At 40.7% G+C, this 16312-nt stretch overlaps 1 protein-coding gene across 3 annotated transcripts in view; it reads right to left on the bottom strand.

Moving 5' to 3' along the window:
* Positions 1–15077, bottom strand: part of snphb (syntaphilin b) — a 28476-nt gene extending 13399 nt beyond the window's left edge. For all 3 annotated transcript variants that reach the window (XM_005938110.3, XM_005938112.3, XM_005938113.3), the window contains exons 1-2: positions 14872–15077; positions 4410–4538 (exon numbers count right to left, since the gene is read on the bottom strand). In XM_005938110.3, coding sequence (XP_005938172.1) covers positions 4410–4459 — 50 coding nt within the window. In that variant the 5' untranslated portion in view covers positions 4460–4538; positions 14872–15077. The remainder of the gene's footprint in view (positions 1–4409; positions 4539–14871) is intronic.
* Between the last annotated feature and the right edge of the window lie 1235 nt (positions 15078–16312).

Raw genomic sequence — 16312 nt, 5'->3', positions numbered from 1 at the left:
ACACACACACACACACACACACACACACACACACACACACACACACACACACACACACACACACACACACACACACACACACACACACAAACTGTTGTTCCCCCCCACTGACACCAGGCAAACCTCCACCAGCCCCACTTCTGCAAAACAGGTGAAAACAGACTTAAGAGCGACAGGAGTTAGTGCCGCTGAATCTTGTTTATTTATTCATTTATTTTATTTATTTTTGCTGTGTTTTACTTGGATCTATTTGAAAGAGTGAGTGTAAACGCAAAAAAATATTTTTATTTTATATGCTGGAATATGCAGAAAATAGGTTTAAATGTTAAACAAATTTCTTCAAGTCAACGACGGTTGCATATGATTTAATTTTTGCTTGATGCAATGTGCATAAAGTTAAAAGATTAAACCTAATAAAAGAGTCTCTTTCATTTGATTCGATTTTATATGATGGATTATGCAGAAATCCAGCTCAAGGCCACTTATGGTTTATTTGGTTAACTTGTGGCTGACATTTAGCTAATCTGTTGCCCACATATGGGGTGGCTATAGCTCAGGTGGCAGAGCAGGTCAGCCACTAATCAGAAGGTCGGTGGTTCGATCCCAGGCTGCCTCCTGGCTGGATGCCAAAATATCCTTGGGCAAGATATTAACCCCGTGTTTGCCGCCTGGTGGTGGTCAGAGGGCCCGGTGGTGCCAGTGTCCGGCAGCCTCGCCTCTGTCAGTGCGCCCCCAGGGCAGCTGTAACTACAATGTAGCTTGCCATCACCAGTGTGTGAATGTGTGTGAATGTGTGTGAATGGGTGGATGTAGTGTGAAGCGCTTTGGGGTCCTTAAAGACTGAGTAAAGCGCTATACAAATGCAGGCCACATATGGCTGATATTAGGCAGCCAGGATTGAGATGCCCATAGGTCATCGCACCATATGGTTTGTCTTCAGAACTGAGCCAGAATACGGCAATGTTTCTGTCTGGGAGTAGTAGAGATAATAACTGTTGATTTAAATGTGCTTTTGTTGTTTTTTTGTTTAGCATGACCTTATTTTGGATACTACAGCAAGATTAGAAAGGAACATTATAAAAAGGTGATATTTTGAGATGTATGTATTGTGATGTAGTCCTAGCTGTGTATATTATTATTATTATTATTATTATTATTATTATTATTATTATTATTATTATATGTGTATATTAGGGGTGCAACGATATTCGTATCGATATTGAACCGTTCGATACTGTGCTTTCGGTTCGGTACGCATATGTATCGAACAATACAACATTTGTAATTTATTTTATCAACTTTCCTTCTGACGATGCTGTCTGTGTTGAGCGCTCAGTGAATCTGCGTTCGACTACTCCGCCTAGGCTGCACTGTCGAGCGCAGATCCACTGAGCGCTCAACACAGACAGCATAGTCAGAAGGAAGAGCGCAGGGCAAGCTAGCAAGACAGAAGTTAAGCTCTCCGCAACATGGACCTCCCCCACTCTCATTCAGATCTGGCGTTTGGAATTATTTTGGTTTTCATGTGAAGGTAAGCGAGTCATGGACTAAAGTAAAACAGTATGTTGGATGTGCCGTGCAATGCTCAATTACATGGGTGGGAACTAGTGTGTTAGCGCAGTTAGCTCGTTAACGTGTTGGCCGTCTAGCCCCATGCACGGGGCGATCGGCGGTAGCTCGTTAACGGAGATTTGCCGTGTTGTGGCGTTAAGGTCATTTCAACGAGATTAACCTGAAAGCACTAGTGGGAACACAACGAATATGACTGCACATTTACGCCGACATCATCCTAGTGCAAAGACAAAAACAACAAGCATGCTACTAACTTTAGCCGAGTCATTTAGACAGCTGTTAGCACATGATTCTCCTTATGCTGCTGAGAATATAGCCCAGAAGAAGCGGATAGTATAGCTTTTATTTTGGAAAGAGACATTTCTCTGTAATAAACTCTCTTTTCCAAAGATGAGTGATTCCTCAATCAGATACAGGGCTCGCAATATCGCTAGCCCGACGTCCCGGGGCTAGCGATTTTTTTCAGTCGGGCTACCAAAATCTATCTCTGCCCTGCCCGTCGGGCTATTGTAGGAAGGAAAAATATATGTCAATGCTTTTGCATTCTTTCGGAAATGTAGCTGGGTAATTATGTCATTGGCATCGGTGAGCCACTGTCAATATGTGACATATTGAAATCGCGTTTGAATTTGCGCTTGTTTTTTTGCTTTCACTTTGCAATCGTGCGAACTGTGTATAGAGAGCGACAGCACTGATCTGTGAGTGATGATAATTTGTGCACCAATTCCTCTGACATCGTCTTATTAATCGTTAGCTTACTATGCAAACATGACAAGTGAAATCTCCCGCAGCAAGCTTAAACATGTGAGAGGTTGATCGCGCAGAGAATCGCTGAGCTTATGTGAGTGCGTGTGTAAAAGCAGCAGATATATATTTTAGTTCTGCTGAGCCAAATAAGACAGGTCAGGGTGAAGAAGTGACAGCCAAAGAAAAGCTTACCACAAAACGGAGAAGTTATGACAAATCAGACTATAAGGCAAAAAGAAAGTGCAGCTTTACAATTGGCTCAATAATTTGCAGCTATATAACCAGGGCTCACATAAGTGGTCCGCAGGTGCGCATTCGCTGTCAAAATAAAAAACACGCACAAGGGTTAGGGTTAAATTTAAAAACTGTACTTTTGAGTTAAAATATATATTTATAATTTTAATAAATGACAAATTAAAAATGCATGAACATTTTTTTGTATCGAAAAAATATCGAACCGTGACACCAAAGTATCGAACCGAACCGAACCGTGAATTTTGTGTATCGTTGCACCCCTAGTGTATATATATATTATTATCACTGCTGGAAAGCTGCATGTTTTTGGGGAACCATATGTTCGCCAATCCATCGTTCTACAGAACATGTTTCTATTTCTCCTTCCATTTCACGATGGTTCCTACATATTATCAGAGACCGAGACTTTGGTCTCTGATAACAGAAAAACTTAAAGTTTTAAACTAACAATGCGCAACTTGTAGATCCCAAAGATGGTCCTAAGTTAAAACTCTTTGGAAACTTTTTTAACCAACCAGCAAAGATATCAATGACATCCATGAAAAGCAAGTGAGGTCATGTGATTCACTTTATACAGATAATCCAGCTTTCTTTTTTGACTTAAGACGATTTAAGAACAATTCAAAATGGGGTTTTGACAGGATAATCTGTCCCGTAATCTGTTTTTCATCAGTGAAACAGAAGAAAAAAGTTTTTCCAGTCTTTGACACTTGTTTGTACTCCAAATTTATTTATTTATTTACACAAAAACAATTGAGCATAATGCCACACTTGTAAAAATGCACTGATGGGAGTGGAAAGTTCTGTGGGTGACAAAGCCAGTTCATTTCAGTAATGACCAGGGCAATCTACCAGGAGAATCAAATTAGTGGGATAAAAATGAGCCGACAATGTAAGCGCAGGTTCTGTGTTTAAGGGGAATCACTATATATTGATATAAAGCCCAAGTCTCCCATCACAATTTGATAGGGAGTGTGTGGAGTCTCAGAGGCCAACAAAAAGCTTCTTTTCTGGATAATTCTGAAAGCTCCTGCAAAGGAAATACAGCTTTGCTTTATATGAAAAAACTGGAGAGCAAGGACTGCACCAATAAGCTGAACTCATTTCAGCACAATATTAATTTTATCTCTTTATTATCCGCTACTGGTAAGAGTAGATGTTACAGTTAGGCAATGAAGAGGTGAAACATGCATAATAAAAGCACCAACACTATTATCACTAACATTTACAGTGATGCTGGATTCAATTGCATACACACAGGTTTTTATAGTAGTGAAAAAAAACAGCTACCTTTAAAGTAAAAGCAAAAAAGCTGAATTATGATTTCTCACAAAATTGCAAAAGACAGGAGATGAGGAGTTTATTGAAGAGTGTTTGGTGTCTGAAATGAGATAAACTGCAAAATGTGTACTTCTTTATGTTTGACCTTCACGCACATCTCACACCTCACCAGGCTGGGCCTGGATGTTGCCGGCAAGCCACACAATACGCAGGGATGGTTTAGTATTTATACTTTTTACTCTGTTTAGATCGTGAGGCAGGACACTTTAGACTCTTGTGGTCGAATTGAGCACAATAAAAAGAAGTTACTGGTTTTTAGCAGATGAATCTCATTTTTTGCTTCTTATTTTTTTATTTTACAGACAAAAAGTATTTAAGAAACGATGAATCACTGAAATGAATTTTTCTCTACTTATTTCTCAGGGCTCTGAGACACTACAGTACAATATGACATACTTATTCCCTGCAGACTTTTCAACCATGGTTACCTTGCAGTGCACAGAAAGCCCATAATTATCACAGGTGAGCACAAAACAGGTATTCACTCTACTTACCGGCGAGAGACCGATGTAGACCTCTGATTGGGCGGAGCAGGGGCAGACATGGAGCCAGGCAACGTCTCGGGTTTCTTGTGCTCTAACCTTTTCTCTGAGTTTTTCAGCTCTATACTGAGAGCCTGCAGCCTGACAGAAAACAGACATAAGCAGTGAGTGAACACAGAGTCACACAAAGAAAGAGAGGACTGTTACACACTCAAATAAAGCGTGATTTCTGCTGACTGCCCATGTGCACCGCTAAAGAGGAGGATTATTCTCATCAATAATACACCACAAACAATTTGGTGGGCCCTTGAGAGGCAGGTTTCTGTATGTGTGGAAACGCAGGACGCCTGCTGTCAGTCAGCTTCCTGCATTAACACTTCTCTGCTGTGTTGTTTTCCTATCAACCATGACTACCTCGCTCATATTCTCTTCTGCTTCTAAAGTCTGCGAACAAAGACAGCTGAATGAAAGACAGTTTTTCAGTCAAATCCTGTCGATACTAATAATCTACCTACTGTAGAACCTCATCCACATTTGAGCTCTAACTTTAAATCCTCTTCCATTGTTCCTCGGCTCTCTATCATGATTTTAAAGCTGGTCTAAGATGTATTGTTGCATAGTTAGCAGTGAGCAAACTAAACCACAGACCCGCGCAGTGGCACAAATCTCTATCCTAATGAAAACACACACACGATCCTTATGATATGATAGTGCTGGCTGTAGCTTTTCAGCTCACAGCCCGACACATACCAACACAACAGCATAGATGGCACAGACGTTAAGGCGGCGAGGCGTGATTGCGGGTGCCGCTCAGGTGCGTCCGCCTCCCCTGCAGCGGCGCTGCAGACCACGCCCCGCCACACACATTAACCAGGTAAAATACATATTTAGGCAGAATTTTGCAAATATATATTTTTCATTTTTTAGCAGCATAGTGCTTTTTATCCCAATTATTTTGTTAAAAGTCAGGCCAAGGCTCCAAAAGCTCAAAGGCGATATAAGGGTGGCGGCTCACAGCAGTTTTTGTTTGCTACATGCATCATTTTAGTTCAGCTGGGTGTCTTTCCTTTTGTTATATTTCTTTAAGAGTTCAAAATATGTTAATTACATAAATAAAATGTAATTTTCTCTGTAGCACTTCATGGATTTCATAAGCAACACACCTTAGTTGTTCACACAAAGCATAAAAGTAAAAAACTATATATACAGTGTTATCTTCATTTTAGATGTCAAAAAGTATTTGCGACTCCCAGTGTTTTCTTTTGCGTGGAAACCAGGTCCAAATGGCTCTTTGGGCATTAAAGGTTGCTGACCCCTGGTATAAACACAAAGCAGCCTTAGGAGCACATCACAGAAAAATGTATCCACAGAGAATCTACTGTAGTACTCCGGCTTCCTCCCACAGTCCAAAGACTTGTAGTTAGCAGGGATAGGTTAAATGGAAACTCTAAATTGCCCATAGGGCATGTGAGTGTGAATCGTTGTCTGTGTCTGTGTGTTAGCCCAGTGACAGACTGGCGACCTGTTCAAGGTGTACCCTGCCTCTCACCCTAAGACTTCTGAGATAGGCTCCAGCACCCCCATGTGACCCTGAAAACGATAAGTGGAAGAGAATGGATGGATGGGTCCTGATGGTGTGACGTGACCTGGAAATCATCTATAGGGACAAAAGTATTGGATCACAGTTATCTTTAAATTCAAGCGTATAATATATTCTGGTGTATAAAATCAAACACCTAGCCACACAGTATGTCCTTTTAAAGATTTGTGAAAAATCGGTTGTTCTAATGAGCTCACTGAATTCAAGTGTGATACTGTAATTAGATGCCACGATTGCAACATTTCCTTCCTCCTAGATATCCGACCTGTAGGTAGTATTATTGCAAAGTGGAAGCATTTATGAACCATGGCAACATAGACACAAAGTGTCAGCCCATCTAACATTACAGATGCAAATTTTATAGTATGTAGTTTAAATCTCCTTCAGCAGCAACATCAGCACAAAAACTATGTTCCAGGAGCTTTATGGCATGGGTTTTTATGGCTGAGCTGCAACATGTAAACATACATTGCCAAGCACAATGCCGTGTCAGATGGAGCGAAGTGAAGCACACCACCACTAGACTCTGGAGCAGTGGAAATGTGGTCTGTGGTGTGATGAATCATATTTCGTTATCTGGCACTATGATGGACAAGTCTGGTTTGGCAAATGTCAGGAGAACATTACCTGCCGGAGTGCCAACTGTACAGTTTGGTGTTGGAAGAAAAATGCTATGGCATTGTTTTTCTGGTCTCCTTCGACGCAGTGAGGAGAAATGTTAATGCTTCAGCTTACAGAGATATTTATTCAACTAGCTGAGTTTAAATAAGCAAGAGAACTTATTCTGCTAGTAGATACCGTTTTTTCTGGACCTTTTATATTAATTATTAGTTTTGTATTTGTAATTATTAGATTTGTATATAAACGATGAATTTAGCTGGTAAGACACCGTCTTTGTGTTTGGACTCTGAAGCTCCTCTAGATAATGAATGTCACTTGTAGATCTGAAAAGTGAAACCAGCATGGAAGTGTGTTTAATCTACATTAAATTATACCATTTGGCTAAGATCCTTGACAATTTAAAACCTTTTCTCTTAACTTCACTGTTTTTGACTTTTTAGAGCAAAAGTTTACTTAGCTTATAATTCATATCTACCAATCTTAGCTGTCTTAACTATCTTATATCTAACTTCAAGTCAGCATGTCATCCTGCTTTGGTTGCTGTCACCACAGATCAAACCACACCAGACCACATGATGCAGATGATTTATTAAGTTAGGCCTGTTATGCAACACCATACCCAGCCTGAGTGTGCTGAACAGGCAAGCAGCTTCTGTGCTGACGACATGGAAACACAAAACTGGAAAGAGAGGAGGTAAGAGACAAGAGAACGTGAGGATGAGAGGAGGAAAGAGGAGCCAATGAGATGAAAGGAGAAGACAGCACGTGTTGCGAGAAGAATAGTAACTAAGGAAAGGAAGGAGGTTTGAAAGAAGGATGATTCTGGACACACAGGACTATGGAATGGCATGATTACATACACACACATTCACAAACTCCGGATTATTCATACCCCCATGTGTCTGGAGCAGAACACACAGTGCATTGTCTCTCATGAAAGACAGCGTGTCCTTGTTGTCCAACCATGATGTGCCCTTGATGAATCTCAGAGCATCTGCAACAAATGTTCTGCAGTGTCAGTACGTGAAAGTACTTACAGGCAGTACTAAACAGTAACAAAGATCTGACTTATTCCAGGATGCACAACATAATTTGTGAGAGGAATGCAGACTCACAAGTCTGCATTTAAACTCCTCCTTTAGTCTTTCATCTAGATCGAGCAGACTGCAGTGGTAACATAACTCACGACTTGGGGGACTGTGTGTGTGTGTGTGTGTGTGTGTGTGTGTGTGTGTGTGTGTGTGTGTGTGTGTGTGTGTGAAGGTGTGACTCACACCAGTTACCAGAGCCTCTTGAATGCATAATGCAAGCCTATCTAATAAACAGGAAAATGCTGCAAACCAGAGGTTCATAAACTGCTTGATAGCCATAGGGTCTTGAACACTGAGTCACTGCTGCTATTCCAGAACAGCCATTCAACACCTCTGGTGTGTGTTTGGATGTGCTTGTGGGTGAGTGTTGATCTTACAAAGCAACTGTGGTTGTTCTGTAACAATTCAACAATTCTCCCGCCCTCGAGGGGGTCAATGTACGGAGCACCGCAGGGGACATGGGAGAAAAAAAAATTAAGACTGACTTTTGCGAGATCGCAAAAGTCAGTCTTAATTTCTTTTTCTCCCATGTCCCCTGCGGGGCTCCGTATCAATGATCAATGAGAAAGGTCAAATAAAAGACGAACATAGACTGTAAATAAAAGATGGCGTCCTGGGTTTTAAACAGAAACCCAATTTGGGGGAACTTTACACCTGCATTCTTTCTAAGGAATCTCCTTTCTCCTTTAGTTTTAAAATGCTGTTTTGTTTCATAGACGTCTATTAATAAAAAAGGCCTCTGTCTCCCATTGGTTGATTCCAGTAACAACTGAAGTCATAGTTAATGGTGCAAATCAGGATAAATCAGCGTATAGTTTAAGATGGCCTATCAGTATAAAAGAAGCTGGGCCCGAGCTAAGCAATGGATGATGTCACAGTGGTGACATCCATCCTTTATATAAGATATATTTTTATATAGGTCAAACTCCAGCAACAAGTGTTCTTATATAGAACACAGTCCTTTACTAATGTGTTTCAGCTTGTGGTCAGGGTTGCTATTACACACAAAAAGAGAGCATGTTAATACACAAGCAATCCTTTCTGTAATTATTTAAAATTAAAGTCTTTAGCATTTCAATGGATGACAATTCTTCATGGAATAATACTTTAATGTAATTAAAAGGTGGCAAAATAAAGCAGATCACAATGAATGAAACACCATCACTGTGTCCATTTGAAGTATTAGAAATGTATGGATATATTTAGGCACCAGGAAGTTCTCCAACACAGCTGCTGGCTCCGGCATCACAGTGTCAGAGTTAGATATATTCCGTGTGTTAGGGGTCAAAGGTTAATTATGTCTTATTTGCTACACTATTCCCAAACTAGTGAAGGCGAAGAATTCACAAGCAGTGAACTCCTCATCTGATTTCAATAGTAAATCTGTAGACTGAATGGAACACTGCGGCTCTCCGAGGTAAACAGTGTCTATCGCACTGGATGATGACTCATTCTTTTATCTTAACATACAGCACAGTCAGCCGCTTCTAGTAGCATCCTACCTGGGGAAACATAACAATATGACCCTCCACCATAAGTGCTATAAATACCAACAGTCTTACACAAGAAAAAAAAAACATGGTTATGATGTTGATGGTAGAGGTGCTGTTTTCCTGGATTTTTCCTACAAAGGACAAATTACATGTAAACACTACATAAAACACTGGAAATAACTAAAAATCTGCTGGTTGATCTGTTTGTTAGCCGTCGTCAGGTTTGGTCTCTGCAGTCTACAGTGCAGCTAAAGGAAAAAACAACAAGACACTTGGGACTTTGTTTCATAACAATCACAGAAGTCACTAATCCTCTGCGTTTCTTTGTGGAAGTTTTATACAAATGCATCCAGTGCAGCACTTATTTGATTTATGCTCTGCCCAGCTCTGCTTGGCTCAGCTGGTTGTCATGTTTGTGGCATTCCAAACATATGTTGCCGACAGGGAAGTTGCAGAGTGCACTCTGGGGAACAAACTATGCAATGGAAACACTCGTTACATGGATGAAGGGTGTTTGTCTCTTTTTTATGTTTTTAATTGGTACTGGCATTTGCACTGGCAAATAGCTGTTATTGACCGATAAAATCTTGAATTGAGGTTTCCAGAGAGGTGCAATTAAAAAGAATCAATTTTTATTGCCCTTTCACAATAGAAAGTGGTATAAACCTACCCACAGCAAGTCTCTATAGCAGCAGCTGATAGTGATGCAAATACACACTGCAGTAAAGGCTGCACAATGTCAGTTTCTCAAAACAGATGGCAACGTGAAGACCAGCTCCTCTTTCTTACAAGCCTTTCCCCATGAACATGAGCCATGAGCATATGCAAACTTATTCACACATACAGTAAGGAGGTCAAAACAGCAAACGCAGATCAGGCCAGTCCTGCAGAGTCACCCTATTGCCGCAGTGCATGCAGAATAAGGTCCAGCAGAGCACAGCAATAAAGCTGCTACAGCAGTGCTCTTACTAATTAACATAACAAAGAAAAAATAATAATGTTCTAATCCTTGAACAAATATAATCATTCAATAATAACAAGACTGTTTTTTTTCTTTTATGCTCACCAGGGTTAATGGTGCTCTTATAGTTTCGTTACATCAGGCATTTATTGGACTTTTGCCCTCATTTGGCTTTGGTTAAAAAGCACTTCTGGATTTCTAAGGGGCTGTCTGAGCTTAATCAGGTCAAATGCTCAAAATATCCAATACACCATAGGTTTGTCATTAGTGAGCCAAGCAGCAGCAAATGAAACCACGCCAGAGTGCTGCAGCCTAAATGATCGTGTTAATAGCGTGTGTGAACCAAAGAGCATTGATAAAAGCAGGAAATCAATAATCACATTATTACAGTGTACAACTCAGCACTGCCTACATGAATCTCTTTCACTGTCGATTGACATTGCTTATCTCTCCTGCCTATTTCAGGCATGTATCATCTGAAGTGGTATTTTTGTGAACACTGGATGGATAGAAGAATATCTGCTCTCTTTTTTCTCTGTGTTGGTCTCCACCATCTCCTGAGTAACGTATGTACTCAATTCTTCACTGTGAACAGCCACGAAAGGGCGAGAGATGGAACACAGAAAAGATCATCAGGACCAAAATCAAACATATAAAGTGAAAAAATGAGAGGAAATTTTTTTTGCTTTTAGCCTCTGGTTTGACTTCATTGTGCAGCAATAATTGCAGCTAATCTTTTGAATAACTGTTGATGAGTCCTGCATCGACTTTGGAGGATCTTTTGCCCATTTCATAGTTTATAATTTATAATTTATATTTTACTTAGCGTTTATTTATTTTATGCTTATTTATTCTATCCTGTTATTCTATTATTAATTTAGACTTTACCTAATATTTATTGATTTTATTCTTATTCATTTTTTTAATCTTCTTACTCTATTTATATTTATATTGTATCCTGTTCTTATTTATTTTATCATTTTACCCTGTATATATCCTATTGTGTCATATCTCCAGTGTTTCCTCAGAGGGCGCTCTCTGCACCGGGGCTGTGATCGACTGTGGCTGCTGGGTCTCTGGTGGTCCTCTCAGCCTGGCTGGGGGGCTCCTTTGCCTCCCTCCTGCTGTGTGCCCAGCCTGGAGGCTGCGGTCTGTGACCGGCTCCCGGTGCAGACGGCTCCCTGTTATAGTGTTTCCTCACTTGGCTCATGCGAGCCCAGCCCAATTTTTACTCTTTAAGTGTGCGCGTGTGTGTAGTGTGTGTGTGTGTGTGTGTTGGGGGGGGGATATGTGTGTATTCACATCATTTATGTTAGAGGGTGGGGTGGGCTGCTTTTAACTATGTAAAGCACTTTTTTTTTTTTTTTGTATGAAAAGTGCTTTATAAATAAAGATTGATTGATTGATATAACATAATTTAATGTTGCTAAGTTTCCTTCCATAACTTTAAGGTTTGGACTTGAACTTGGTTGTTCCAAACCATTATTTTTATTCCTTTATTCATTTTTCTGTGTTCAACTGAACAACTTGGAAGATTTCATGAGATCATAAGAAATCTCACTTGTGTATTTCCACCAACATGTTGTGAAGACGAGACTTTTTTAATCTCTGTTTTTGTAATGTAAAAACAGGGGTGCATACTCACACTTGATTATCATCCCAGTGACGGAAAATACCTTACAAATAACAATTTGTAATAATGATTCAATTTGTTAAATTGGTTGTCTTTATCTACCTGTAGCAACATTTAGCTTCCAGTTACACAGGCCTAAACACCAGTTGGTGACCAGGCAAACACTGGCCACTAGAGAAACCAGTGGTGAGTGGTTACTGGAGGTTGCTGCCATTCCCTGTTAAGTCCTTTGCTAAAGTAAGTCACAGAGGCATAGAGGCTGCTCGTTGACCCCCTTGCAACCACCAATCACTAGTCTTGGTCTCTAAGTGATGGTGAATTTTGTGTGAATGCAAAAAGAGACTGTTTGTCTTCATAGTAAAAGTTGCAGTGTTTGGAAATGTGTTGGTTTCAGCAGTAAGACATACGTTGCATTAAAGCAAACATTCTCAGTTTCTTTGTGCTGCACTTTTTCAGGTTTCACTACTGCTTGGTGGTTATTTAGCGAGTATCTGGTAAATGGGCTGATTGTCTACCTGAGCACTAAAAAGTGTTTTATACAACTTACCTCATTCATCCATTTATACATGTAGTTTTTCTACCTAAAAACACTCACACGGAAGCACCAGAGTTCATACTCCAACAGATGTACTGGAGTATGACTGCAGCAGTAACAGCCAGGAATAGATCCACCAACCTTGCGACTAGCAGATGACCTGCTCTACCTCCTGAGCTACAGCCACCCCAGTCTGCAAGCAAGTCATCATCTTCCATGCACATAACAGGTGACTGCAGCAATCTAGCAACCAAAGCAATTATATGAAGGTTGCTTGTGCAGTATTGTCTTTACGACCAGGTTCACCTAACAACTGCTACTAAAGACTACCAGCAACCTTCAGCTACAAATCACTATCTGCTCAGGGAGTACACATTCTTCTCTAGCGATCTGAGGGCCGCAGACCGGTCTCTAGGTGTGCAACTGAGGTCTGAAGAGCCACTTATACAATTAAACTTAGTATTGTGTAAAATTAAGCTTTCAGCTATTTCCCCTGCTCTTTCTTCTTTATAGCCACTAAACCTTATCTCCAGTTACTGTAGAAATATTGTGCAAACAACTGAAATTCAAAGTGACATGTTTTACTGCACATGTGGGCTATACCTGTACTAAAAGGGAATACCCTTTCTTCCTTTGCAGCATTCATGGATTTGAAGGTTTGATTGACACTACAACAAATAGAACAAAGAGCATTTCTTAAACTGAGAGACCACCGGAGCAGTGCCACACTTGAAGGATCAACAATTCTGCTTGTTGTTCCTAAAATTTACTCTCCATGAGTGCATCTGGATAAATGGCACACATTTTTGCCTGGTGACTACGTCACCATGGCAACGGTCAGTCCGCCACTTGTTTGGAACGTGACCAGAAGGAGAGTGGCTATTGGCTGGGTGCACTGAGGAACAGGATGAAGGAAGGAGCCTGCTGCTGACAAGATGGCAATGCTGCAAAGGACAGCTCAGTCTTACAGCTTGCAGCAATGCATTGGACTTCTGTTTCAGACAGCGTACTGACCGTATGTGGCCTCATAAATTAATTAAGGTTCATAAGTGTGGCTGGAGAACTGAACAGTCCTAACGGAACAGGCTCAGTTCCCCAAGAGCCCCTGTGACTCCTTGGGTGCCTGGGTCTGGTAGACCCTTTCTGAAGGGTATCTAAAAAGAGATTCAAAATGAAAGGATAAAAGAGACTCAACAACAAACAATTTAAACATGAAAATAGAACTTAAAATGGCAACGGAAATGGAATGGCTTTAAAATTAAGTGCACAAATACACACATTTCCTTAAAAAGGCAACAAATGATTCAAAACAATTACAAAGACCCAAAACAACTATGAAAGATCCAATAAAACAACACCTAAAACCATTCCACAAATATGCAAATTAAACAAAAGTAGAGGCAAAGAGACAGAGAACAACAAAAATAACATTTCTTACATATAAAGATCAAAAGCCTATAAACAGAGACTGAAAACAGTTATACACAAAAGTAGAAAACTCAAATCTAAAAGACAATCACTACCAAGACATGCAACATGGCAACACAAAAAATGCAAAAGCTGCTAGAGATGAAAGAAAATGGGCTCAGTGTCTCATAGTGCATTAGTGTCCAAATGTATTTAACAGTCTTTGCTTGCACACATGTACTTCTCGGTGTCTACCTACTTAACTGTAAAAAACGTTGAGCATTTATGATGACAAAGTGGAGGAAGTGTTCTTTCAGCTAGCACTGGCACAGAAATGCACAATATGCTTTCCGTGTCAAGAATATTCAGGGAGATCCTTGCGCCAGAATCTTCAATCAAACTCCTTTCATAACTCCATCCATTCACTGACTACGCTCCTCTGCCACTCTATTAAAATCAGGCTTAAGCCTGACAGAAAACCCGTAAAAGAAAACTGTGCGCAAATGAATTTGCTCACGGAAACTAGACTGTTCTGTGATATGATCAGAGTAAAAGCCATGTGGACATGAAAAAAGAGCTCTGGCTCTGTCATCTGTCAGGCAGGACGTTACGTTAGTGGAAAAACAGGAATGCTGCAAGGTCAAACTGCAGCGCCAGGCAACCCGTCACGACTCTGCCGCCTGCAAACATGGATGACACTCACTTTGAGTGTGAGCTACTTGTGCATGCGGAGCCAGGGGTTTTAAAAACTGTCTGCTGTGACGCTGCGTGGACAGTGTGTACTATATCTAACGCCCAAAGGCCCGTGAGAGTTCAAACATGGACGCGCAGGATGACCAGACGCGAAAACATCTGCCGGAGGAAGCGCACTGCGCATCAACATCCTCATCATCATGCCTCCATCAGCTGCACCAAAACAAACAGACAGGCCAGAAAACAGCCTGACCCGACAACCAAGAGCTTTACTCTCCACAAATTCCCTGCACGGGGGCTCCATTCACTTATTATTTCTAACCGCTGTTGTGGGCCACTCGGTTCACTACACGCAGACTCGTTCTCCGCACTGAGAGAGCTCTGCAGCATCCACGGATGGCACCGATTTCCATAAACGGGCTTGACCCGGCCCCGCTTACCTGTGCCCGGCTTCCCGTATACCGCTGTTAGTCCGTCCACAGCTCCATCGCCATGGTTGTTGTTGTGTCCCTCATTTCTTCCACCAAGAGCTCCGCCTGATGGAGCGGCGGCACGTCCGAGGAGACGTGGGGAGGAGGGAGAGAGGGGGCTGAGTCAGGAGGGATGCAGGGAGATGCACTGGATGGCTGCCGCGTGAGGAGGAGAGGCACAAGGGTATATGGACGGAAGCATCTGCGTCACGTTACGTCAGATTGATCTTTTTAAAGGGAAACACTGCTTCATTTGTCGGGCTTCAGCTCAGTGCAAACTACAGTGCAAGCTTCTTTAACACCGAGAATACATTATAGACAGGGCTGCTGTCACTGCAAGGAGAAAGTGGTCTGTTACTAGGTAACACTGCAATAAATATATAATTATGGCTATTGTGAAGATGTAAAAATATTTGTTGGGAGTGATCGACAGGATTTTAAATAAGTAAATCAGAGGGACAAATATATGCTCGGACATGTGCAGAGGAGGGGAAGTGGACATTCTGTGTGAATGATGTTGAGGTAGGAAAAGAGGAAGATCACAGAGAAAGTTCGAGGATGTTGTGAAGGAGGACATGCAGAGGGTTGGTGTGACACAAGGGGATGTTGGTCAGAGGATGAGAGAGAAGTAGACAAGCAGCCAGTGTCCAAACAAAAACTTTGAAAGACCTCCAGAAAGACTTTTGTACAGCGTTCAAGATAAACAAGAGTTAGTGAGTTTTCATTGTCCTCATTTAAAGTGCTATTAAATGGTTAAACATTTCTTTGTTTTACATAGACCTGTAATAAAACCTGACTTCCTTTTACTTATTTTTAAAGACTTTGTGCCAAATCTCAAAATTGTCCTATACTGACCGTCTCAGCCATAGTTCAAGAAACAATACCTTTTACTAGAAAAAAAATCTTTAAAATGTTAATAGGCACTTCTGGTATACCTTTGTGTCTTTTTTAATGTGTATATTTCTAAAAGTAGGAAGTTGATCCTATATATCATTACTGAGAACACTGTCCTATGCTCCATTATGTCATATTTGGATTTTCTTCTTTTTTCTGATTTTATGTGGATAGCTATATTTAGCTGAAGAAACTCATTTAAGATCATATACCTGATATACCCCCGTCAATTATTCATGGTAAGTTTTTCTATTAGAATTGTGCAAATATTTAACCATGTTTACAGAAAACTGAAAGTGTTGAGTTTTATTGTCCTTTGGTGTGTGAAAATGCATGCATATTTAAATATAAACAGTATTTTAAATAAAATAATTAGGGGTCATTGTCATCTTATCAACTAATTATGAGAGTTAAGTTAAACCATGCTTATTAACTGACACTAAAACATAAAAGTCCACTGTTGTGATGCCTTTGGGATGTCACTCCAGATGACAAAGATAACACATATCTTTAAGAA

The sequence above is a fragment of the Haplochromis burtoni genome, unplaced genomic scaffold, assembly GCF_018398535.1.
Source record: "Haplochromis burtoni strain Fernald_Lab_line unplaced genomic scaffold, NCSU_Asbu1 Contig_246, whole genome shotgun sequence".
Taxonomy (NCBI): domain Eukaryota; kingdom Metazoa; phylum Chordata; class Actinopteri; order Cichliformes; family Cichlidae; genus Haplochromis; species Haplochromis burtoni.
The sequence above is the reverse complement of the archived record's forward strand: the minus strand, read 5'-3'. Positions and strand labels throughout refer to the sequence as shown.